Here is a 26,104-nt window from a genome sequence, read left to right as displayed (position 1 = left end):
TTATCTGGAAGAACAAAAGGGCAAGAATTTCAAAGGAATTAATGAAGAGAAAAGCAAATGAAGGTAGCCTAGCTGTACCAGATCTAAAACTATATTATAAAGCAGTGGTCATCAATACCATTTGCTATTGGCTAAGAAATAGAGAAGTTGATCAATGAAATAGGTTAGGTTCACAGAACAAAATAACCAATGACTATAACAATCTAATATTTAACAAACCCAAAGACCCCAGCTTTTGGGATAATAATTCACTATTTGACAAAAACTGCTGGGAAAATTGGAAATCAGTATGGCAGAAAGTAGACATAGACTCACTCCTAACACCATATACCAAGATAAAGTCAAAATGGGTTCATGATTTAGACATAAAGAATGATATTAAAAACAAATTAGAAGAGCATAGCATAATTTACCTCTCAGATTTGTGGAGGAGGAAGTAATTTGTGACCAAAGAAGAACTAGAGATCATTATTGATCATAAAATAGATAATTTTGATTATATTAAATTAAAAAGTTTTTGAACAAACAAAACTAATGCAGACAAGATTAGAAGAGAAGCAATAAATTGGGAAAACTTTTTTACATCCAAAGGATCTGATAAAGCCTCATTTCTAAAATATATAGAGAATTGACTCAAATTTATAGTAGTTAAAGCCATTCTTCAATTGATAGTCAAAGGATATGAATAGACAATTTTCAGATGAAGAAATTGAAACTATTTGTAGCCACATGAAAAGGTGCTCCAAATCACTATTGATCAGAAAAAATGCAAATTAAAACAACTCTGAGATACCACTACACACCTATCAGATTGGCTAAGATAACAGGAAAAGATAATAATGAATGCTGGAGGGGATGTGGGAAAACTAGGACATTGATACATTGTTGGTAGAACTGTGAACGGATCCAGCAATTCTGGAGAGCAATTTGGAACTATGCTTCAAGAGTTATCAAACTCTGCATACCTTTGATCCAGCAGTGTTTCTACTGGGCTTATATCCCAAAGAGAGCTTAAGAGGGAAAGGGACCACATGTACAAAAATGTTTGTAGCAGCCTTTTTTGTAGTGGCAAAAAATTAGAAACTGAGTGGATGCCATCAATTGGAGAAGGACTGAATAAATTATGGTGTATGAACACTATGGAATACTATTGTTTCTGTAAAAAATGTTCAGCAGGATGATTTCAGAGAGACTTGGAGAGACCTACATGAACTGATGCTAAGTAAAATGAGTAGTACCAGGAGATAATTATACACAGCAATAACAAGGCTATAAGATGATCAATTGTAATGGATGCAGCTCTCTTCAACAATGTGATGATTCAAACCAATTCCACTTGTGTAGTGATGAAGAGAGTCATCTACACCCAGAGAGAGGACTATGGGAAATGAGTGTGGAACACAATATAGCATTCTCATTCTTTGTGTTGTTATTTGCTTGCATTATGTTTTCTTTCTCAGTTTTTTTTTCTTCCTTCCTGATCTGATTTTTCTTGTGCAACAAGATAACTGTATAAATATGTATACATATATTGGATCTAACATGTATTTCAACATTTTAACATGTATTGGACTACCTGCCAGCTGGGGGTGTGTGGGGAGAAGGAGGGAAAAATTTGGGAAAAAAAAGGTTTTACAAGGATCAATGTTGTAAAAAATTACCCATGCATATGCTTTGTAAATAAAAAGCGTTAATTAAAAAACATAATTAAAAAAAGAAATTAAACATTTGGAGGACAGAACCAAGATGATCAAAAAAGGTAAGGACTCAATTGAGCTCTCCCAAATTTCCCTCCAAAGAACTTTAAAATAACACCTCAAAATTAGTTCTGGAGTGGTTGGTCCACTCCAGATACGCATAGTTGGTCATTTTCTCATTACACAGAGTTCTCTTTTCTGATTTCCTCATTGTATAGAGGAGAAAGTACACAATAGATGAAGGGAAGGAATCATTCCATACCCTCATTTTCCTACAGTACTTTTTGCTTATAGCAGTTTCTTTAATAGTTTAGAGCAATATAGTAGCTACATTAATACACTATCTCTTCCTCTTTTTTCCTCCTTCCTCTCTTCATTTCCTTTCTTCTCCCTCTACTTTCTTTCTCCTTAGACAAGCTCTTTTTAACCAACATTATACCTTATATTTTGTTGTCTTATGTTTTCCTTTAAATTCACTTTTTGCCCACTTTACAAGATCTTCAACCCTTTTGTTTTAAGTGCCTCATATCCCTGGGCTTATTAGGGCCAAACATTGCCTACTGATAAACCCCAAACACAAGATAGACACAAAGACCTCCTGCCCCTACTCATGGAAACTATCATGAAGACCCTTGGGAGCCTGCAGAGAAAAAAAGTCTTATAGGTTCAGAAGTAGAGGAAGCTGTGGAAAGTAAGAAAAGTTTATAGTAGTAATGTAGAAAGAAGGGAAGAGAGAGCTGGGTTATTGATATCCCTACATAAATAAAATACCAACCACCACCACCCCCAAAAATATTCCTTCCAGAATATTTCTGCTTTACTCTGGTTATACTGTGTTAAATTTTTGTTAAGGACTCATTTGAGCTAACCAACCTCTGTTTGGGCTCTCAGTCATTCACACATCAGTATGAATTAATTCAATCAGAAAGCTTTTTCATTAAATTCATTAATTTCATCATTAAATTCTGCTGCCATGTGTACACACATATGCCAAAGAGAGTTTTATTGGTAGTATGGGAAGAGATCCTAGTTACATAGAATCAAAGATTTAGAGTTGAAACATGCAAAAAATAATAATATAGTTTGAAAGGGCAGTGACATGTGGACAGCCTTAAGCAAATAGACCCTGGAAAACTGAAAAGCCAGGAATGTGAATGCTGATGAAGTGACTAGGAGGAGGAATAATTAGGGGATAGAGGAGGCACTTGCTTGTCTTGGAAGCTTGCTATTTTAACAAATTAGTCTTGCTAAGTACTAGATAAGCTCCTGTAAAAATATTAAAAAATTAAATTTTTATTGTCTTTGAAAATCATTATGCAATGCCATTACTAGGTCATATCCCAAAGAGATCAAACAAAGGTAAAAGGACCTATTTGCACAAAAATATAGCAGTTCTTTTGTGGTGGCAAAGAATTGGAAATTGAGGGGATGCCATCAATTGGGGAATGGCTAAAGGAATTGTACTATGTGGTTATGATGGAATATTACTGTACTATAAGAAATGAGAAGCAGGATATTTCCAGAAAAACCCAGACTTACTTGAACTGATGCAGAGTGAAGTGAGCAGAACCAGAAGACTGTACGTGATAACAGCCATATAATACGATGATTTAGCTATTCTCAGCAAAACAATGATCCAAAACAATCCTAAAGTTTTCCTGATGAAAAATGCTATATTCCTCCAGAGCAAGAATTGATGAAGTTTGAATGCATACCAAAGCAAACTAATTTTTTTTCCTTCCTTCCTTCTTTCTTTCCTTCCTTTTTTCCTTCCTTTCTTCTTTCCTTCCTTCCTTCTTTCCTTCCTTCCTTCCTTCCTTCCTTCCTTCCTTCTTCCTTTCCTCCCTCCCTCCCTCCTTCCCTTCCTTCCTACTTTTCTTCCTTCCTTCCTTCCTTCCTTTTTTCCTTCCTTCGTTCCTTCTTTCCTCCCTTCCTCCTTTTCTTCCTTTCTCCCTCTCTTTCTCCTTCCCTTCCTTCCCTCCTTCCTTCCTTCTCTTTCTTTCTTTCTGAGGAGATTACACGCAGTAGGGTACATGATATTTTGAACTTTGACCATAAAAACAAGCTTCTCCCTCCTTGAATGGCCCTGTGGGAAAGACTTCAAGAAGTAGAACCCAGTGTAGGAAGTCTCCACCTTGATCTATTGGTACAAAATCACTATATCCTTCCACCATATTCCAGAGTTAGAGATATTGAAGGGGTATCAGATGATAAAATTTGTAGAGAATGTTTTGCTTCTTGATTCACAATCTTGTGATCTATGTTTTTTTCATGTTTTAATTAAATACTTTTGCCATTGGATTTGTATGTCTTCATATCAGCAAGAACTCTATGTTTTAATAGGCTCAGAAACAGTCTTTTGGACCTGGCTATACCTGAGAGGGATGCTACATGCAGCTTAATATTTCTTCTTATTGAACATTTCACTAGATCAAAACCACTTATTGAATTATTCTTTTGTAAAATGTCCTCCTGAACTTTGGCAACCTTACTATAATCTGCAAATGTAATAGACAGTATAGCTAATAGGGATGCTACATACAATCTAACTAAGTCTATTCATTCTGTTCAACCCTTCTTTATATCCCAACATGGTACATTTCCTGGATTCAAAGAACACTGAGCCAGAGGGGTAAGGAAAATACCTGTCTGTGGCTTTATTCTCTTAAAAGAAATAGAGATACACTTGCAACCATATCCCTCTCTTAGTCTTCAGATATGAGAGGGAAGTGAACAGGATTATAGAAGCCTCCCATATAGCAGCTGGAAGACTGATTGTTTAGGATGTTCTCAGCAAGGCAGCTTCACCATCAGAGACCCCAGGAATGAATCCGAAAGGAGCTGGAAGAAGAACAAAATACTCATGAAGTGCTTAATGCTACAGGAAATTCTGCTTGTTCAAATGGGACTAGTCTGATATAGGATCGATAATTTCTCTCTGATCATGTTATATCCTTCTAGAAGCCCCAACTCCCTATCATAGGATTATAGTCATCATTGATATAGACAATCTTCCCCTCATTTTACTTGTGAGTAAACTGAGACCCAGAAAGATGAAGTCATTTGCTCAGTCATGAGTTAATTACTAGTCAGCCAGTCAGTTACTCAACAAGCATTTGTTAAACACTTTCTATGTGCTAGACCCTGTGCTAAGCACAAGGGATGCAAAGAAAGGCAAAAACAGTCCTTGACCTCAAGGAGTTTATATTCTAGTGGGGAGAAAACCACAATAAACTAGCTGTTTCCAGAGTGTATGGGAGGTCATCTCAGGGGAAGATGTTCACAGAAAAGCCTCCAATAGAAGGAGGAATTTAATAAGTTTTCAATATCAAGAGCAGAAAATTAAGATATCTCTGAGGTCCTGCTACACCCCTCTCAGACTGATTAGATGAGAGGAAAAGATAATGATGAATGTTGGAGGGAATGTGAGAAAACTGGGACACTAATAGATTCTTATTGGAATTGTGAACTGATCCAACCATTCTGAAAAGCAATTTGGATCTATGCCCAAAGGGCTATCAAACTGTATATACCCTTTGATCCTGCAGTGTCATTACTGGACCTGTATCCCAAAGAGATCATAAAAATGGGAAAGGACCCACATGTGCAAAAATGTTTGTAGCAGCCCTTTTTGTAGTGGCAAGGAACTGAAAACTGAGTAGATGACTAACCATTGGGGAATAGTTAAATAAATTATGGTAATGACTATAATATTATTGTTCTCTAAGAAATGATCAGCAGGATAATTTCAGAAAGGTCTGGAGAGACTTACATGAACTGATGCTAAGTGAAATGAATAGAACCAAGAGAACATTATACACAGCAACAACAAGATTATATGATGATCAGTTCTGATGGTTATGACTCTTTTCAATAATAAGTTGATCCCATATATTGTATTTAACATATACTTTAACATATTTAACATATATGGGTCTGTCTGCCATCTAGGGGAGAAGGTGGGGGAAAGGAGGGGAAAAGTTGAAAAAGAGGGTTTTGCAAGGGTCAATGCTGAAAAATTACCCATGCATATATCTTATAAATAAAAACCTATTAAAAATAATGAGTTGATTCAGGCCAGTCAAAATGGTCTTTGATGGAGAGAGCCATCTGTGCCCAGAGAAAGGACTATGGGAACTGAATGTGGATCACAACAGAGTATTTTCACCTTTTATTGTTGTTTTTTACTCACTTTTCCCCAATTTTTTATTCCTTTTTAATCTGATTTTTCTTATATAGCATGATAAATTTGGAAATATATATAGAATTATGCATGTTTAACATATGTTGGATTACTTGCTGTCTAGTGGAGGGGGTAGGAGGAAGAGAGGGAGAAAAAAAATTTGAAGCACAAGGTTTTACAAGGGTAAATGTTGAAAACATTGTTGAAAAATGTGTTTTGTTTTGTTTTGTTTTAAAGAAAAAATACCTAGAAACAGAGTTCAGGAGAAAGATTGTTCCAAGCATAAATGGTGTTTTATACAAAGGAAGAGAGATAGAAGATAGAGTATTATGTTCAGGAATAGCAATTAGGACAGGATAACTAAATCATAGAACTAAGGAAGAGAGTAAAGTATAAGGAAATTGAGAAGATGGGAAGGAGTTGGGTTGTGAAAACCTTTAAATCCAGAGGACTTTGATCAAGTTCATTGATCCTGAAAGTAATAGGGAGTCCCTGAAGATTAACTAATAAGGAATGGGAATAGCATGGTGTAAGGGCAGAACATAGAATAAGTCTCAAGGATCCAACGCATAAATTGCTCCATGTATATTCTAAGTAATGTAACCACAACTATAATGCTTATATAAGTATCTTTATCCTGAGACAAAGGGATACGACTCATGCAAGTGATCTTGCTTCTTCTGTGCAAGTGTATCTTTGGTAATGCTTTGGCAAGTAACCACTTTTGTCTATATTCAATAAATGCAGCCCACCTGAGATGAGAGGAGAGGGAGCTGAAACAGATGCTGCTGCAGTTGTTGCTGGAGCTGTTCTAACCATTGTTATACAACTTTTTTGCTGCATTGCTTCATTGTGGGGTATTTTTCTTTCACCTTCCAGGATCAAAGGACTTTGACCAGAGCTCTAAATCTAACATAGTCATGACTATATTTTGGGGAAATTATTTTGGCAGCTGGAGAAGGAACTGAGTCAGGGAGACTGATTAGAAAGCTATTACAATGACGGGGGGAGGTATATGAAAGAGATTGTGAAAGTAGAAATGACAAGATCTGCTAATGGATTGAGTGTATGGAGTGAGTGAGAAGATGACACAGAGGTTTCAAGTCTGAATGGTTTGAAATGATAGTGTTGATCTCAACAGTTAAGAAGATACAGAAAAAGGAAAGGTTTTGAGGAAAACATGAGTACTGTTTTGGACACATTGAATTTGAGATGTTAATAGGACTTCTAGTTAAAAATGCTCAAAAGGCAAAAGATCACATGAACTGGAGCTCAGGAGAGTGGTTAGGGCTGAATATATAAATCTGGGAAATGTCTACATAAAAGTAATAATTAAAGCCATGGGAGCTGATGAGATAGCTACATGAGAAAATATAGAGGAAAAAAAAGTAATCTAGGATAGAACCTTGGTGGACTCCCACAGTTAATAATGCAACCTGAATGCAAAGAATATTGAAAAGGAATATCTAAAAGAATAGAACTACAAAAACGTTATAGAGGGGGAATATGTAGAGAAAACTCATCAACAATGTCAAATGCTGTACAGGACAAACTAAGAAAGATGAAAACTGAAAAAAAGGACATTAGATTTAGCAATAAGGGATCACTGGTCACTTTGGAAAAGGTGGTTTCAGCAAAAGACACATTACATAGAGTTTAGAAGAAAATAAGAGGATAATGAATAGTTTTCCTTAAGAAAATAAGAGGGAGAACTCCCTCAGACTAGAACTCTGACAGAGAAAACAGTTGGAGATCTCTAAAGATCAGGAAGGCCCTGGAGCAGCCTAGCACCCACAATTTTAAAGTTTGAAGATTTGACTTTTCACCAATGCTTTTGTCCCACAACTAAAATGGAATCCAAGGAGGAACCCAGATGCTTGAAGTCTCACAGCTTCCCTCAGGGAATGTACCCTTTTGGCTACTCCATTAAGAAAGTCCAAATTCTCCCCCGCCAAAAAAATCCCAGCAGGTGCTCTCAAGCTCAGAAGCACCCAGAAGCACCTCTGTGACCAGGTGATCGAAAAACCTAAGTATAGGAAGCTGGATACCCACAAAGATTTGGAGTGTCCATCTGGAACTATGTTCCTTCAGGGCCAGGCCAGGCTGAACTTTTTCAATGGTTTAGGCCCTGGGAGACAGTACCAAGGACAGCAGCTGATGAAGAGTTCAGCTTCTGCTTCCCTTGGCAATCAAACAGAAAATGAAGGAGGAAACCTGCATCCCATTTGAACAAACTGTCCAACAGCCCCAAATCAAAAGATCTATCGCCTGTCCTCTGGAATATTTAGCCATGTCCCCCCACAAGGTCAGGCAAAGACATGCCTCTGATCCTTCACCACCCCCTGACCTGACCTATTTCCTACTCTTAGCATGGGTCTTATTTCTTACTGGCTCTCTCCCTTGCCAGATCTGCCATCTTGGATAAGTCACTTCTACTTGGAGTGAGCATGAGGGTGGAGTTGGGGAGCCACCTCCCTTGTCTTCTCTCTCAAATTAACTTCTATGCAGTGTTCCCTATGGTTTCTGTCTATGTGAAGTTTGACAATAAAGGAATTTTACCTAAAAAAAGAAGAAAATAAGAGGACAGGAAATGGATATACTCTGTGGATGGCTTTCTTAAGGAGTTTGAGAAGGGACAAGAGCTACCAGAATACTAAGATCTAATGAGGATTCTTTTTTCAAAAATTGGGGAGATATAAGTGTGTTTACAGGTAATAGGAAAGGAATCAATAGATAAGAAGATATTGAAGATAGGAAATGTAGTGGGTATGATAGTGGGAGAAAACAGAGAAGATAAGAGTGATGGGATCAAGGGTGCATGTAAAGAGAAGATGGTGCTCTTGTCAAGGAGAAAGTCTTCCTCTTCATCTAAGATAAAAGTGTAGGAATACACAGTGGGAAAAGATGTCTAAAGTATGTGAGAGGAAGAAGGAGAAGAGAGTGCATTTAACAAATCGCTCCAGTTTTGTTTTTTTCTGTGAAGTATCCAAATCCTCACTTGACAGGGTAGGGAAAGCAAGTGCTTTGAGGGACTTACAGAAAGACAAGCAGGTTAGGAACAACTGCCATGAATAGTAGAATAGTTAATGGCAGGGCTAGGATTCAAATTCAAGTTCTTAGATCCTACATCTATACCAGCCTGCTAGTAGGACAAATACACACATGGATCCCAGGATGTTTGAGGACTTTAAAGAAAAAGTCTGTTTCCCATTTTACAAATAAAGAAAGTAGGACCCAGAAAAATTAAATGATTTACTTAGTGTCACATAGCTAGAAAGTTAGGCTGCTTTTCTCATGGTTTATTCTTTCTTGACACCTAAACACTTAGGCCAGTTTTTACTGGCCATTCATAAAGTGGTAGAGACCAGCTCTAGGACTAGCCTTGACCAGTTCTAGTAACAAGAATATCATGGCAACATTTTCTCCTAATAGCAACGTGGTACAACATGGTACCAGGGAAAGAGACCTAGCTATAGATTCAGAGGTACTGGGGCTTACTTACTTGTGTGATCCTGGGCAAGTCATTTAAGCAATTGGGGCTTCAATTCACCCTTCTGCAAAAAGGGTTGCACTACAGAGCTCTGTCTGAATCTATGATCCTACAAGTTCCAATTCCTGCCCTGTCTCTATAATCTCATATAAGGCCTGGATATATTCACTCCACCCTATTGTCTGCCTTCTAATTTGTGTCCCTACCCCAAGTCTCTCTTCATTCCAGTCCATTCTCCATTCTGCAGCCAAAGTGTTTTCCTAAAGCTTAGGCTGACTATCACTACTCCCCCCAGTCAATAAACTCCATGAATACCCCTGTACCTGCAGGATTAAATATAAAATCCTGCTTAGTTTTCAAATCCCTTGAAAACCAACTTTCTTCCCACCTTTCCAATTATCTTACATGTTATCCATATCTGCATATTCCACAATGCAGCCACCTTGAGCTTCTTACCATTCCTTGAACATAGCATTCCATATTCTGATTCTGGGCTTTTCTTTGATTGTACCTTTTCTTGGAATGTTGTCCCTCCTTATTTTCAACTCCTACCTTCCCAAGCTTCTTAAGACTAACTCAAATTCCACTTACTTCAGGAGGTCCTTTTCTACTTCCTCCTACTATTAGAACTTTCTATTTGAGATTGCATTCCATTTATATCATCTCTTATATAGACAATTTTTTGCATATTGTTTCTAGTATTAGAATGTGAGCTCCTTGAGGACAGAGTATGAGTCTTTATATCTCTAGAACTGTATCCCCTGACACTCAGTAGATAGTAAGTACTTATTTATAAACCAAATGACCTTCTCTGCACCTCAAGTTCCTTTCCTTTTGGATGGAGGTGGATAAGCCAATCTCATGGGATGGTGGTAAGGAATAACAATGGATGGAAAGGAGCTGGTGGGTCAAGGACCAGATAAAAAGCTGGACAGATGCATTAACTGTATTCCATGATCTCTGCTTGGACTAGGTGTGTTCCATTGGTAGAACAAAGTGGAATTCATCTTGAGAGGATCAATTTCCATTCTCCTCCTAAATTCACTATTTACTTGTCCTCTCCTTTTGCACCTTCATAAATTCCCTAATTTAATGTATTTTTTTAATTCCAGGAAAAAGACCAGTCTTTGTGACACTGACAGAATCTACTCAACAATTTAAAGATCAAGTTGCTGTCCTCAGAACACTTAGGTAGCAGTTTCTCTTGGCCAGAAACTAGAGGTGCCTGATTTTCTGCTTTGGAGCCTCCCCTTTTCTCTCCCTTTCTTTTTCTCTTTTCCTCCTCCCCCTTTTATAGCTAATGCTGGTTTCTTACTTCATGAAATCTGGGGACTTAGACATGGCATGTTCAAATTCTGCAAAAGACAGCATGTGGTCATTGTCCAGATCCGATTCTCCCAGTATCTACAATGGAAAAAAAAAGAAATGAGGAGTCTGGGAGATAGAACAAACATAAGATAGAGAAAAGTGGGGGGAAAAGAGATTGAGTTACCCCTTGACTTAGGCCCTTTGTTTAGGAATTCCGCAGGGTTACCCAGTAGACTCTGTCTTAGAGAAAATGCCTCCTGGGTATCCTGGTCCTTCCCAGTTCACTATGACTGTGAGCTTTGGCAACCTCAAGCTATTTACAACAGCCAAGCTAAGCTGAAAGCTCCAGAAAGTCTTGCCCTGAGAGTTCTTAGAAGGTGTAGTGCCATTTGGAGGCAGGAGTTGGATTTGATTGTGGCTTTTTTTGTTTGTTTTTTAAAATAAGCAACTCTACAAAGTAGTTAACTCTCTCCTATACTCTCCAAGGATTTGGTGTTGCTGGATTTTGTTACACCAGCTACACTTTCCTTCTTTGGCTAGGAGGGCTCCCTGATAGCTTTATGGAGAAGGCTCAAGGCCAGAGCATACCTGTCCTGTTTCCCCCTGCATGATTCCCTACACTAACTCTCTTTTGTGCCCCCTACACACAAAACTTTCTCTCAGCATAGTTTAGATGAGAACTCTAAAAGTATAAATGGCAAAGATTCATTCTGTGACCTTGAATCCAAATCTCTTGCTGTTTAAACGAGGGCAGAGCACTGAGTGAGAACAAGAAAATGGCCCTAGTGAATATAACTTACTTGACTATGGTACCCAATTACTTAGACGAAGGCCACATGTTTGATCCCCACATAAATTCAGCCTTTTTCATGAAGTCTCATGGGTTATACCAATCCCTAAACCTGAGCCTGCTCTTTTGCAAATACATGCCCTTGACTCTCACAAGAAGGAGTTTGGATGTTGCCAAGCAATCTTTCTCTCTAATGCATTTATTTGAGGGACCAGATCAGTGAAGGTTACATATACTATACCACTCCTAGGGCCTGTGCACCCCACCAGTGGTGAAGGGAAGATCTTCATTTGACCCCTTGCACTGAGTACATACATGTTTAGTCAGATTCTTTAGCAAGTCGTCACCCACATCAGTAGTGTTCAGCAACCTCTGGATGATGCATTGGAGGTCATCCTCATCGATGAAGCCATTCTCATTAATATCTGCTGAGAAGAGGCAATTCTTGAATAAAATGAAGAAGTTAAAAGGGATGGGTAGGAAAGAACTTCCTCTTTACCTCACACCATTATAGGCCAGTTACATTAGTCTAGGCAGGTGGCTGATGCAGTGATTAACCCTCCAGGCCTGGAATCAAGAAGATTCATCTCCTAAGTTCAAATTTGGCTTCAAACATTTACTAGTTGGGTGACCTTGAACAAGTCATTTACCCTGAATTTCCTCAATCTCCTCATCTGTAAAATCAGCTGGAGAAAGAAATGACAAATCATTCTATTATCTTTGCCAAGAAAATCCTAAATTAGGTCATTAAGAGTTGAATGTGACTAAAACAACAACAACAAAATAAATATAAAATAATCAGTTGGGAGAATACTAACAACTGGAGAGGAAACAAAGTGGCATCTGAGTTGAGTCTTCAAGAAAGTCAAGGATGTCTAGAGGTAGAGAAGAGAAAAAACATCTGAGGCATGTGATCTGCACAAAGATAGCAAGATGAGAGGCAGAATGCCATATACAGGGAAAAATAAATTGTCCAGTCTGTCTAGCACCTACAATGTTTGAAGAAGATAGTAAGCCTTGAATAAGTCTTAAAAGATAGACTAGTGCCAGGCTATGGAGGGCTTTACAAATCAAGCAGAGGAGTTCATATTTTATCCTAGAGACAAAAGGAAACCCCATGCACTTCCCCAAGTAAAGAAGAAATATGAAGAAAACCAAAACTGACTTAGAAAGAAGTCAATTCTCTATCAAAGGAATGATCTTCGTACAGACAATGACTTATTGACAATCCTGTGAGATAAGTAAGAGGATATAGTCTGGACCCTTGAGTTCATTGTTGTATGGAATACCCAGATAAAGAAAACTCTATCAATGCAGTTTAGATCTTAGAGAGTGGACACGAACAGTGAGAAGTCAAGTTACTTACCCAAGAGTGCACTGTCAGTAGGTGTCAAATGTGGCACTTGGATCTTGTTCTCCTCCATTCCCCCTTCCCTACTTCCTGATTCCCAGATTAGTTCTTCTCTACCCATAATATCAAGCTGCATTTCTTATGGGTAATATAAATTTTATCATCTCCATTTTAGAGATGAAGAAACGGTGGCCCAGCCCAAGGAAGTGATGTACTTGGGGTCACATGGCTACCATGTATCTGGGCTTGAATTTGAACCAGCACCCTTTCCACTATACTATGCTGCAGGGGAAGAAAGAAAAAGACATTCACGAGGAGTTCATTCATATGATTGATGCCAACCAGATGTTTTCTATTTCTATTGAGACCAGACCATAAAGAAATACAGAAGGAAAGCATCAATTATTTGAGAATTTGAGAATATGAGGCAATCCAGGATCAAGAACAACCTAGGAGTTCCAGAAGAAGCGTCATATTCAACTTGATGGCTTCGGAAAGATAACACTTAGACTGACAATCCAGGGTCTACAAGAGTAGAGACTGCTTTTTGATCCCTTCTTAAAAAATTCTCAGCTTTTACTGGCCATTCACAAAGTGGTAGAGACCAGCTCTAGGACTAGCCTTCACCAGTTCTAGTAACAAGAATAACATGGCAACATTTCCTCCCGATAACAAGAATGGCACCCTTCATTTTCCAGCTTTGTTCCTCATTCCCACACTTCCAAACCGTGCTATCTCACCCTAAAGTTTCCCTAAATACCTGGAGCCTCCTCTCCTTGGAACATCCAATCACTGCTTTTTGCCTTACCCATACTAATAGGGCTTGGTCATTTTTCTCCTTATAGAATTGCAAATACATATAAGCTTGCTACACAGCTCCCATGAAAAGTTATTTTATAGCTTTTTTCTTCTTAATTAGAGGGTTGGCCTGGCAGATAGAAAGTTGGTCTCAAAATCGGCAAGATCTTGTTGTTCCTCTATTGGTTGAGTGACTCTGAACAAGTTACTTAATCTTTTCCTCTTTGTTGTTCCTTATACAAGACACTTCATCTCCCAATTTTAAGCATTTTCACTGGCTGTTCATCCCATACTTGAAATTCCCTCCCTCTTCATCTTCCTGTCTTGGCTTCCTTAAAAACTCAATTAAAATTCTACATTCTGCTAGAAGCTTTCTTACTCTAGTGTCTCCACTCTGATTACCACCAATTTATGTTGTTTATAATTTATTTGTACATAATTGTTTGCATGTTGTCACCCCCATTAGACTGAGTTCCTTTACTATTTTTTTGCCTTTCTTTTTATTTCCAGCAGTTAGCATAGACCCTGGCAAAGAGTAGATGTTTAATAAATGCTTGTTGACCAAGTGCCCCAGGCTACTTTTTCTCTTAGATACTTATAATTTACAGAAGAAGCACAGATCTGCATCTGAGATAATATCAAACACCATGAAATCATAGTTCCAAACCCTCCCTTTCCCTATCACTACTCCTTAAATCATAAGGTGTAAATTTCCTAATCAAAATCCATTTTCCTTCTTATTTACAAAGTAAAAATGTCATGTGGTATCATTTTACTTAGGTAAGGCTAAAGAATTATTGTCAAAAGAAAAATTATTCCTAGGAAATACATTTCCCATTGGTATTTGTTGGATGTTCTTGCCTTACTTTGTTAAAAACCACCAGGCAGTCTACCTGTTTTTTGGATTCAGGCAGTGAACTCCAGACTCCATTCTCCCAACTAGATTATCCTTGCACCCTTTCTTGGTGAGCTTCTCCTTCCTGACTTGATCTTTCCTGCACAAGTACAGATTTGGGTACTTATCTTTTTCAACACCTTAAGGAAATTCTGAGGCATGCTTTTCCTCTCCTACCTCCAGCCACCTCTTCCACAAATGATTGGTCACCCTCACTAGAAACCACATGATCTTTCTTCAACATTACCCTTCTCCTTTTTTGGAATCATGAATTGTAATCAAATCAACTCTGCACTTTTTTTTTCTGCATATGATATGTCTATTGATTTCCCAGAATATGCTAATATATGTTTAATACTTAGCTCTTCAAAAAAAAAGTATGCATCATACACTTTTAAGTTTAATATACATTATGATAATTTCTTCTATCACTGTCTTAAGTCTAGAAAATTAACAGCAAATCAAGCCCTGACTTGTAGCATTTATCTATTTCCAAGGGATAAATGCTCATGAAAATTTAACAATCACCTTTATCAAAGAGCCAGATCAAACTAGTTCTAGCACACTCCTAGCTGACAGGGTGCAAATGAAATTGCCAGGGGAAGAAGCCCAGAGAGGCAAGAGGAGAGAAGCATGTGTAATCATCCCTCCAACTCCCAAAATCTTATTTATTTTTATTTCCTGAGTACTGTGGCCCTCAACATATCTTACCATAGATGCGGAAGGCGTACTCAATCTTCAGGCTGGGGCAGGCCTGGGCACTAAATACGGAAGCCATTCCCAAAACATCTTCAAATGAGAAGACATCATCATGGGAGAACACTCTGCAGATTCTGTCTCTGAAAGGGTTAACCTGCTGAGCAAGGAGGAAGAAGATTACATCTGCTGTCCACACGCCGATGTTCACTGTCTGTTTCCATGTCTGAGCTTCTTTAAAAATAAGTTTAATTTATAGTCTTTACTTCTTGTTTATATATAATTGTCTTCATGTTGTCTTTCTTATTAGACTGTGAGCTCCTTAAGAGCAGGGACTGGTTTTACATCATAATCATTTTCAGATTATCATACACACACACACATCATTAAACCTTTATAACAAAGGAAAAAACAACCAAATTAAAAAAAAAAAAAACAACACAGATACAGCGACTCTGACAATGTATAAAATATTCTATCCTTGTAGTCCTCCAACTCCCTCTTGAGGGCAAGGTTACATGTTTCATTTATATATGCTCCAGGATAGGGATGGTTCTAAAAACCATTCACAGTTTGTCTTCTCATTACTGTGATTTCACATATTGTTCTTACACAATATTGTATTCTACATATAGAATTCTATAATATGTAGTATACATGTAATAATAACATAATACAATAATACAATGTATATGTATTCTATATTCTATATAGAATATGTAATGTAATTCTAATGTATTCTATAGTATGTAGAATTATATTATGTTTAATATAATTAATTGCACAATTGATATGTAACATAATAATTATATTATATGCAATGTATAATATAGCAATTAGCATTATGTCCAATATAGATGATATAATAATATGAAATAGGATTAATAAATAATTTTATGTATTATAATAAATTGTGTAATATAATTAATTAATAATATGACATAGTTTGTTCAATGATTTTCTAATCATTGGATATCAATCTTGTCAATGATAGTTATAAATATTTTTGTATTTATGTTACTTTTCCCTCTGTACTTGACCTCCCTGAGTCTTGCCTAGTAGTGATATTATTCTGAACCATTTGGTACTTTTCTAGTATAATTTCAAATTACATTTTATAATAGTTGTATTATAGTTCCACTAATAAGGCATTAGTGAATTTCTCTTTCTACCGATTCTTCAACCATTAGGAAATTTTTATTTCTTTATTTATGTCATCTGATAATTGTGAAGTGAAATGTCACTTACTTAAATCTGCATCTTACTATTAGTGATTTAGAGAAGTTTTTTAATAGAATTATTGATAGCTTACATTTCTTTTTTAGAAAACTATCCAAATCTTTTGGCAGTTTATTGAGAACAGTCTCTTGTTCTCACATATTTGTACTTCAGATAGCAGACTTTTGACACATTTATTATGAAGATTTTCCCTTCTCAGGAAACAGTTTCTCTTCTTATTCTAATTGCAATAATTTTGTTTGTTCAAAAGTCTTTTAGTTTTCTATAATCAAAACATTCAATTTTATTTTTTATGATCACCTCTCTAACTTGTTTGAGAATTTTCCCTTTAGCCATTGATATGAAAGGTATGTCTTTTCATTATTTTTTATTTTGATGATATTTACAATGTCATTTATAATTTATAATAAATTTATAATTACAATGTACATTTAAATTGCATATCCATCTAAAGATTGTAAATTATTGTATTTTTACTAAATTAGTTTTCAATTTTCCCAGTATTTCTGTTGAATAGAGAATCACTGTCCTAGTAGTTTGTATTCTTCAGCTTATCAAGGACTAGACTATTATGTTTGATTGTGAGTTTTGCTTTCCTGCTCTTCTCCACTGATCAGTATTTCTATTTTTGAACCAGTAGCAAATAGTTTTGATGATTATTGCCTTATGCTATAATTTAAGATACAGTAAAAAAAAGGGGGGGGGACTCCCTTTATTCCTACATTTTTCTTTATATCTATTGAGAATCTTGAGCTTTCTTTTGCTCCCAGTGAAGTTTGTTTTTACTTTTTCTGGTTCTACAAAGTAATTACAGAATAGTTTGATTGATATGATACTAATCCTATAAATCCTATAAAATTCTAAAAAAGCATTTATTAAGCATCTCTCCTATGTGTCAGTTACTGTGCTAGGTAGCAGGGATATAGAGACAGGAGAGAGGTAGTTCCTGCTCCAGTTCTATTAGAGAAAGAAAAAGAATCCAAGATATTCACAAATGCTTAGAAATACACATGGTAGAAGAAGTATGAAGAGCAAGTCAGGATATCCCTCCATCCAATACAGTTATCTAGTGTTTGTCAAGGTCAAGAACACAATCTGCCAGGGAAAAAATGATTGGAAATCAGTTTAGTAGAATTAAGTTTAGATCAACAACTTACTTTCAACATATACATATTACAGTAATCTCGAAGTGAATGCAGTTTTAACAAGGGGTTATACAACTTAAATATAAAAGAATATATCACAGAAATAATCAAAGAAAAATGAAAATAATTATCTTTCCCAACTATGGCTAAGGAGAGCTTTCTCAAACAAGGCATAGTGGTGGAATGCTATAATTTTCATTAAATTAAAAGACTTTTGCACAAATGGAATCAATTCAATTAGGATACAAAGAGTTCAGTTGATGACCTCATAGGAGAATATAACAGGGACAACAAGGTTAAAAGTTTAAAGAAATACCTAAATTTATCCCTTTACAAAGAGTGAAAGAATAATCGTGGCAAGAATTAAGAAGAAAGGGCTATTAGAGAAATTGTGGCAATACAATGCCCAATGGACTGACTATTAAGGAAGTAGATTGAAGAACGGAGGATGATTCTGAAATTGCAAACCTGAAGAAAGGAAGTTAGGAAGACAGATAAGTTAGCAAACTTGTAAATCCTAACCCCCAACTATTTTGCAAGAATTTATGAGACAATGACTGGACTATGTCTGTGAGAAAGTATAATATATTAAAAAGGACTGGGATATTTAAGAGGAATTTGGGTGGGGGTTCTTATAGATTAGAAAAAACTCACATGAGGAAATCCAAGAATCAGAAGGGGGAAACATGATAAAGAACATAGGGGCAATGATCAACAAAGACATAAAGAAAAACAATGTTATTATCAGAGACCAACTGCACAAAAAGTGGAAAGAAATGAAGAGTTTGGGAAACAGATCATAATGCTGGTATGGTACCATTGTTATAATGAGAATAAGGAGAGAAGCCAGACTGGGGATATCATTGGTTTAAGTTGCTCCCAGAAAAAAAAATCTCTATCAATTCAGGTCATTACCTTCTCTGCAAACTTATAATGTTAGTGAGTTGCCTAGAGCATTGATATATTAAGTGAGTAACACAAAGTAATACAGACTGTACATCTCTCAGACTACCAGAGAGGAGAGTTGAATCCAAGTCTTCCTCTATACTAGGGCTTCTTCAACTTTTTTCCATTAACAACCCTTTTTTCCTCAAGAAATTTTACACAACCCTAAGTATATAGTTGTATAAAATAAGTACACAAATCCATTTATTGACAATAAATCATAAAGAAATTTATTTTAAATCATTTCTTTGGTATACAAATAATCTCACCATTTATTGAAGATGAAAGCAAATTTGCATATAATGAGACAGATAGGCTTGTTTATTTTTACATAAGGAATTAAATCTTGGAAGAATATTTGCTACTGCAAGACATAGAGGATTCAGAAATCTTACTGTTGCCAATTTTTTTGCAACCCCCACATTCAGTTATATGACCCCAAATGGGATAGCAACCCACAATTTAAAAAACTTTGCTCTATACCATACTCACTGTCCCTTGTAATGGTGATAGAGGATTTCAGTTATCTCAATGTTTGCTGGAGTTCTTTCTCTGACCACTGCAGAACAGTTAACAATTTTCTGATTTATTAGTGATAATTTCATTTTTAAAAGTTGGAGGAACCAATGAAGAAAATGTCTATTGGATTCTTATGGGCTAGGTGAAGCTAACAGGACTATTGGTTTCTGCCTTTGCTTTATGTTTCTGCCTTTATTACATATATCTACCAGAGACATTTAGACCAGCACCAAACTCTCCCTAGACCAAAAAAGAACTACTTGTTAGAGTAGAAACCATTATTCTATCTTCAGATTTATGATAATTAATGGAAGGGAAGTCAATCATAATCTGGCAGGCAGGCTAGACTCTGGGAGAGCAGATCTGAAAGATTTTTTAAAGAACAGGTACAGGACTAACATCCCCTAGAAAAAATCAGCCCAGGAAATATGGGAAGCTCTCTGAAATGATATTCTGAAGGCACAAATAGAAACAATTTTGATGAGGAAGAAGGAAGTAATTATTTAAATAGAACAATTTGGCTGCACAAAAAACTAACTAGGGATAGGTAATAGAAAATGAACACAAATGTTTGATGTGTCATAGTCATTTGAAAATAGCATTAGGAAAGCTGAAGCTCAGATTGAGCTGAGATTGGCACAGAAAAGTAACAACAACAACAAAACGGGGATTTTTAAAATTTATTTAAAATACAAATAGAAAAAGAAAAACATTGTTGCCATGTGCACAACAGAACATAAAAGAGAATTCAAAATATGAGACAATAAATTTTCATTTCAAAAAAGCCTATATAATAAATACTACCCATTGTATTTAGAGCTGTCCATCTTTTCTTTGCTTTCTTGTAGGTTTATTTTTGTTCTCTGCTGTGCACTTTTTACTTTATTCTTTTTTCTCCTTTCTACCTCCCCAAGATGACTACAATTAAGTGCAGATATACTCAGATGTAAGCATGTACATGGATATAAGCACACATCTATACATATGTATATATGTATACATATACATTTATATAGATATCAATAATCACACACGTGTATGCACGTCGACATTTATGTAAGGCCATACTACATTTGTTTGTCCTCTATTCTTTGAAGGTAGATAACATCATTCTTTAAATATCCAAGTCTTTCCATATTTTTGCAATTACATCAATTAATCATTTCCTATACACAGTAATATCCCAACCTTATACTATCTAGTTATTTTAAATAGTCTAAAATAATATAGATTAATATGGCTGACATATAATGTAGTTTTCTTATTTTCTCTTTTGATTGTATCTATTTTATAGATGATCTCTGTCTGAGATCAATGATTATTACCTCTGTTTTTTTTTTAAATAAATTCTACTCCTGATCATTATTATTATGTTTTTGTGTATCTCTAAAATGGATATTTTAACAAGTCACATTGTGAAGGGGTAAAAGGATCAAAGAAGGGGGTAGACTTTTGCCTGAGCCATACAAAGAAAGCTGAGCTACATAGCCTTAGTTTTATATATTTATTCTATGCCAAGGAAAATTATCTTTGGGCTGGAAAGGACAGAACAAAAGAGATTCATAGGAAGTTGATATTTATAAGACAAATGAGATAGTCAGGTTATACTTAAGTTCAAATCCCCAGGACTGAGTTACATCTTTGAGTCCTTAAAGAAGTGATAGAAAGAACAACTTAGCCAATAATATTTGAAATATTGTGGAAAATGGCAGTGGTACCGCAGGACAGACGTTCTCTACCATTTGTTAAAAGAGGGAAAAGATTGGAGTCTGAAAACAACAGGCTAGAACCTGGTATCTGGTAGAAATTCGAGGCCAAATGATTAAAAATGTTGGGGTAAACATAGCAAAGAAAGAATCTGGTGATCACAGAGAATTAGTTTGGTTTCATCAAGAACAGTCAAGCTAATCTCAATTCCTTTCTACACAAGGTTACCAGACTGATGGATCCAAGGAGTGCTGTGTAGTTTAACTATACTGTAGCAAAGAATTTTAAAGTCTTTTACACTATTCTTATGAAAATGATGGGATACAGGAATACAGGATGGTGTAATTATTTGGATGTGGACCAGTTAAGTGAACCAAAGAATTGTCATGAATAACTCTGTCAGTTCAGGCAGAGGTCTGTAGTGGAAAGTATCACAGACCACTGTTATTTAACATTTGATCAGTGACATAGATAAAGACATAACTGGCATTTTTGTCAAATTTGCAGGTGACACAAAGCTGGAAGGCATAGCTAGCACTCTGGATGACTGGATCCAAAAAGATCTTGACAAGCTAGAAAGTTGAACCAAATCTAACAAGGTGGGAATTTAATGGGGATAACTGTAACATTTTGAGGGCAGCAAGGGGGCTTGGTAGAGCTGAGCTTGGAGTCGGGAAGACTCATCTATCTCCCCGAGTTCAAATCCAAACTCAGACATTGACTTGCTGTGTGACCATGGGCAAGTCACCTAATCCTGTTTGCCTCAGTTTCCTCATCTGTAAATGATCTGGAGAAGGAAATAGATCACTCCAGTCTCTTTGCCAAGAAAACACCAAATGGGATCATGAAAAGTGGACAGGACTGAAAAGATGACTGAAAAATAATAAAAAATCTGACTCTAGAACCAGTGATTTGTCCACAACCACATTGCCTCCTTGGGGAATATACAGGAAACTCACCCCAGAAACCTACTGGGGCTTCGGAAATCATGACAAAGTTTTCCCCAAGCAATGACAGCAACTGCTCCCAAAGAGGGGATCAAGTCCCAAACAGAGACGATCTCACCTTTGCAGACAAAGAGAAGTCCATCCCGAGTCCCCAGAGCCTTCAATGCTGACAGTTGGAGCACAGGATGACTCTGCCAGAAGGTGGCAGTGCAGGACTGAAATCTCCAACTACTTAACGCCTTTTACAGAAACAAGATTAAGTAGAATTAAAAAATAAACTGGCTTCACAGTCTTGGGGTCCTGGAGATGACTGCCCTTAGGCTATGCTGACATTAGGCGACAGCCACACTTGGGGGGAATTAATTGCTGAACTAGAAAGAGCTTTGAGTTTGAATCCTGGCTGAACCCAGAGGTAAGAAATATTTGATCCTCACTATTCCCCAGACAAGCCAGAATAAGATTAAAATGTAATAGGAAAACACTTAACAAAATAAATAAAAATACACTAAGACATAGATAATGTTGATATGTGGTTTTCTTTTTTCTAATTTAAACTCATTTGTGTAGAGACAATTCCATTTTTCTTTTAATATTTATGAAATTTACACCATTTCTATTTAGATATGTACACCATAATGTCTTATAAAGGATCACTCATTCTGACCCCAGACTCATGATCTGTCAGAGTTGGCAGGAAGCTTAGACACCTCATGTAAAACCATCCTTTTCACTTTACAGATGGTGAAGTCGCACGTATAGTTTTTAATGGATATATTGACAAAATAAAAAAGAGATGGAAAGAGGTGCTCTTTCTTGTTACAGGCAGACCAGGGCATAAGTAACAAAATCCAAGAATGGAGGGGGGATGTAGAAGCTGCCATTTGTAGGGTCTGTCTGATAAGCAGATGGCTAGAATGTGGTTTTATAATCACTATGCCCCTATGGAGATCCTTGTATAAATGGTTCAGTGGACCCCATTTCTGTCTGAGCTGGACATCACAGACTGGGATAATTCCAGTTGAGACACATTTTGCAGAAGAGGGAGCTGAAACACAGCTAAGTGATTTTCCCAGTCCGTTTGTCAATGCCAGAGTAGGAGAGGGTGCAAATTCAGACCTCTCCTCCCCCTAATACAGTTCCCTTTGTTCTCTTCAATGTAGCATGCTTCCACTTCATCCAATTGGTTTCCTTATTTATAAAATGAAGGGACTGACCTAGAGTAAGGGTTCTCAAATTTGGGTCTGTGACCTTGGATAGGAGAAAAACTGCATTTTTATTTCAACCGATTTGGTTTCTTTTGGATTTTATTTATGCTTTTAAAAACATGATTCTAAAAAGAGATCTATAGGATTCCCAGACTGAAGGGTCCACAACACACAAAAGAACACGTAGAATGGAGGATTTTGAAGGTCCCTTCCAACTCTGGGTCTGGGAGTTGGTGCTTTAAAAAACCTAAGGGTTTGTACAACCCACCCAAAATAGTGCCCATATCATCTCCAAGCAAAAAGGGCCGAGGAAGAAGCTCTACTTCCTGTGTCCACCCCACTTTGGGGACAACTCCTCCCCTTCAAGGCTCTGTCCTTCTGTGCTCATTTAAGGCTTGTTATTCCTATTTGAAAAATATGAAGGGGATGAAGGAGTGGGAGAGGGAAAGAGGGAGAAAGAAACGGGAGTAGGGGACTTTAGAAAGGAAAGTTATGGCTTGATCTTGATCTGAGCACCAAAACTCCTAGAATGGCCAAAGAAAGAGCATTGACTTGGAAATTAGGAGTCCTGGATTCTAATTTCTAGTCTGCCACTGCCTTCCTGTGTGACCTGAGCCACCTGATTTCTCTGCTACTCAACTCCCTGGAGCCTTGAGAATGAGGACATTGCACTTGCTGGTCTCGGAGGCTCCTTCCATCTCCAGCATTCTATTAGTCTATGATTCTAAATCCCCTAGGGAAGCTTCTATGCAAGCCTTCATACGTCCTTCCCAGGGCAGAGAGGGCTCTGAAATTTTAATCAAAAGAAATCAAATCCGTTTAAGTTAATGCACTATCTCTGTTGGCTAAGCCCCCAGAGAAGTCCTTCCTGCCAACTGTTTATAAAAAATAGACAGACTATGTATTTTAAATGTTCAACCTTCCTGGAGTCTAAAAACAGAAAGGCTACACTGGAGCTGTCTCCTGCATGACAGATGGGCTGGCAGGGACCATCTAAGGATGTGTCCTGCCTGGAGGCCTTCCGAGGCGTCACTAATGGAACAAAGAGTGAAGGAAAGCAGTAAAAATGCTAAATATTATTAAACAGCCAAGGAATAATGGAGCCCAGAACCTGGCTTAGAATCACATACAAAAGCACCTCTTCCAGACTCCAGACTAAAGAAAACCAACTTCTCAGAAGCCCTGCTATTTTACTGTGGATTTAGAGGTAGACAGGACCTTAGGGGTCATTTATTCCAAATCCCTCATTTTTGGATAAGGAAACTGAGGTTGGGAGAGAATAAGTGATGTTTTCCCAGATAACACAAATACTCAGAGTAGCAGTCCTGGGACCTGACCCCTGGGCCTCTAACTTAAAATCCATGATGCCTCAAATAGACTCAGGAAGCTTTGGAACTCACGTTTGGTAGTTTGTAAGCTCTGACTGCTGATCTCTGAAGACCCTTTCCTCTATGCCATCATGGCAGCTTCCCCCCCCCCCCAGGGCATAAGGAATTCATTCATTGCATCATGCAGAAGAGGGATCATACTTGTTCTGTTTGGTCTCAGAGGATAGAACTAGCAGCAGTGAGCAGAAGTCCAAGGGGTCAGATTTAGGTCCAATTTCACAATTAGGTTCTAATCTCATAATTAGAGCTATCCATAAATGGAAGCTCTTCCATGGAGATGAGAAGCAGAAGCTAGCTGTCCATTTACTTCCTCTACTAAATGACAGTGTATTTGTTTATTTTATTTATATTCTGTATATGTGTTTTGTCTCAAATCTTACTTAGCCCTAAGTCATTGAATGGGCATTGCCTCAAACAAACTGAGGCCTTGGAAAGTCCAAGGTCACTCGCTGCATCCTGGACCATCATCCATCATCTTGACTTAAATCTTTCCTTTGACCTGATGACTCTAGAGGCAAAGTCAGGTTGACAACTTAGTGCAACTCTGCCTCACTTAAATCCAATTCAAGTGCAAGTTATCACCCTTGTGAAATCATAAATTCTCTTTGAGAAGTAAAGATGAATAACAATTGTGTGTATATGTGTATGTCTGTGTGTGTGTTGTGTACATGTTGTCTCTTCTGATAGAATGCAAGCTCCTTGAGAGCAGAAACTGCTTCCTTTTTTTCCTTTGTATTTCCAGCGCAGAATAGTATATAGCACATAGTAAATAGTCTGTGAATAATTGTTCATTAGTAGTAGTTGGGCTAAGAAGTTTAGACTTTCTTTGATAGACATAGGAAGCCATTGAAATTTTCCAGGCAAGTAAATGCTATGCTCAGGTGTATGTATTAGGAAAATAAGTTTTTTTCTTCTCACTTAATAGTATTTTCTTTTTTTCAAATTACATGTAAAGATAGTTTTTTTTTTTGAACATTCAAGGGTTCTGATAAAGGCCTCATTTCTTTTTTTTCCTTTTTCTTGTATAGCAAAATAATTGTATAAATATGTATACATATATTGGATTTGCCATATATTTTAACCATGTTTAATATATATTGGATTACTTCCTATTTAGGGAGATCAAGGAGGGAGTGGGGAGAAGGGGGGAAATTAGAACAGAAGATTTCGCAAGGGTTAATGTTGAAAAATTATCCATGCATATCTTTTGAAAATTAAAAAGCTTTAATAAAAAAGGCCTCTCTGAAATCCTTCTGCTTATCATTTCTTATAAAACAATACTATTCCATAACATTGATATACTATAACTTATTCAGCCATTCTCTAACTGATGAGCATCCACTCAGTTTCCAGTTTCTTGCCACTACAAAAAGGGCTGCCACAAACATTGGGCCCTTTTCCTCCTTTAAGATCACTTTGGGATAAAGATAGTTTTCAACTTTCACTTTTATAAGATTTTGAGTTCCAAGTTTTCCCCTTCTCTTCCTTCTCTTCCCCTCCCTAAGAAGCCAAGTATTCTGATATAGATTATACATGTACAAAAATAATACATATTATTACACATTATATGCATATTTATACATTAGTTATGTTGTGAAAGAAGAATCAAAATAAAAGGGAAAGACCACAAGAAAGAAAAAAACAAAAAAGTGAAAATAGTACACTTTAATCTGCATTCAGACTTCATAGTTTTTTCTCTGGATATGGATAGAATTTTAGGAAAATGTGTACAGGTTAATTTAGAGGGGAGGAGGGACTAGAGAAAGGAAAAACTGTTAGGAATCTATTACTTCTCTCCAGG

The 26,104-nt window shown here is 36.8% G+C and overlaps 1 protein-coding gene across 1 annotated transcript in view; it reads right to left on the bottom strand.

Moving 5' to 3' along the window:
* Positions 1 to 4,357: 4,357 nt before the first annotated feature.
* CIB4 (calcium and integrin binding family member 4) overlaps positions 4,358 to 26,104 on the bottom strand; it is an 88,509-nt gene continuing 66,762 nt past the window's right edge. The window contains exons 4-7 of the mRNA XM_051976324.1: positions 15,224 to 15,365; positions 11,784 to 11,893; positions 10,686 to 10,774; positions 4,358 to 4,538 (exon numbers count right to left, since the gene is read on the bottom strand). Coding sequence (XP_051832284.1) covers positions 4,508 to 4,538; positions 10,686 to 10,774; positions 11,784 to 11,893; positions 15,224 to 15,365 — 372 coding nt within the window. The 3' untranslated portion in view covers positions 4,358 to 4,507. The remainder of the gene's footprint in view (positions 4,539 to 10,685; positions 10,775 to 11,783; positions 11,894 to 15,223; positions 15,366 to 26,104) is intronic.

This window comes from Antechinus flavipes, chromosome 2 (assembly GCF_016432865.1).
Source record: "Antechinus flavipes isolate AdamAnt ecotype Samford, QLD, Australia chromosome 2, AdamAnt_v2, whole genome shotgun sequence".
Lineage (NCBI taxonomy): Eukaryota > Metazoa > Chordata > Mammalia > Dasyuromorphia > Dasyuridae > Antechinus > Antechinus flavipes.
This window is presented reverse-complemented; position numbering and strand designations above follow the sequence as displayed.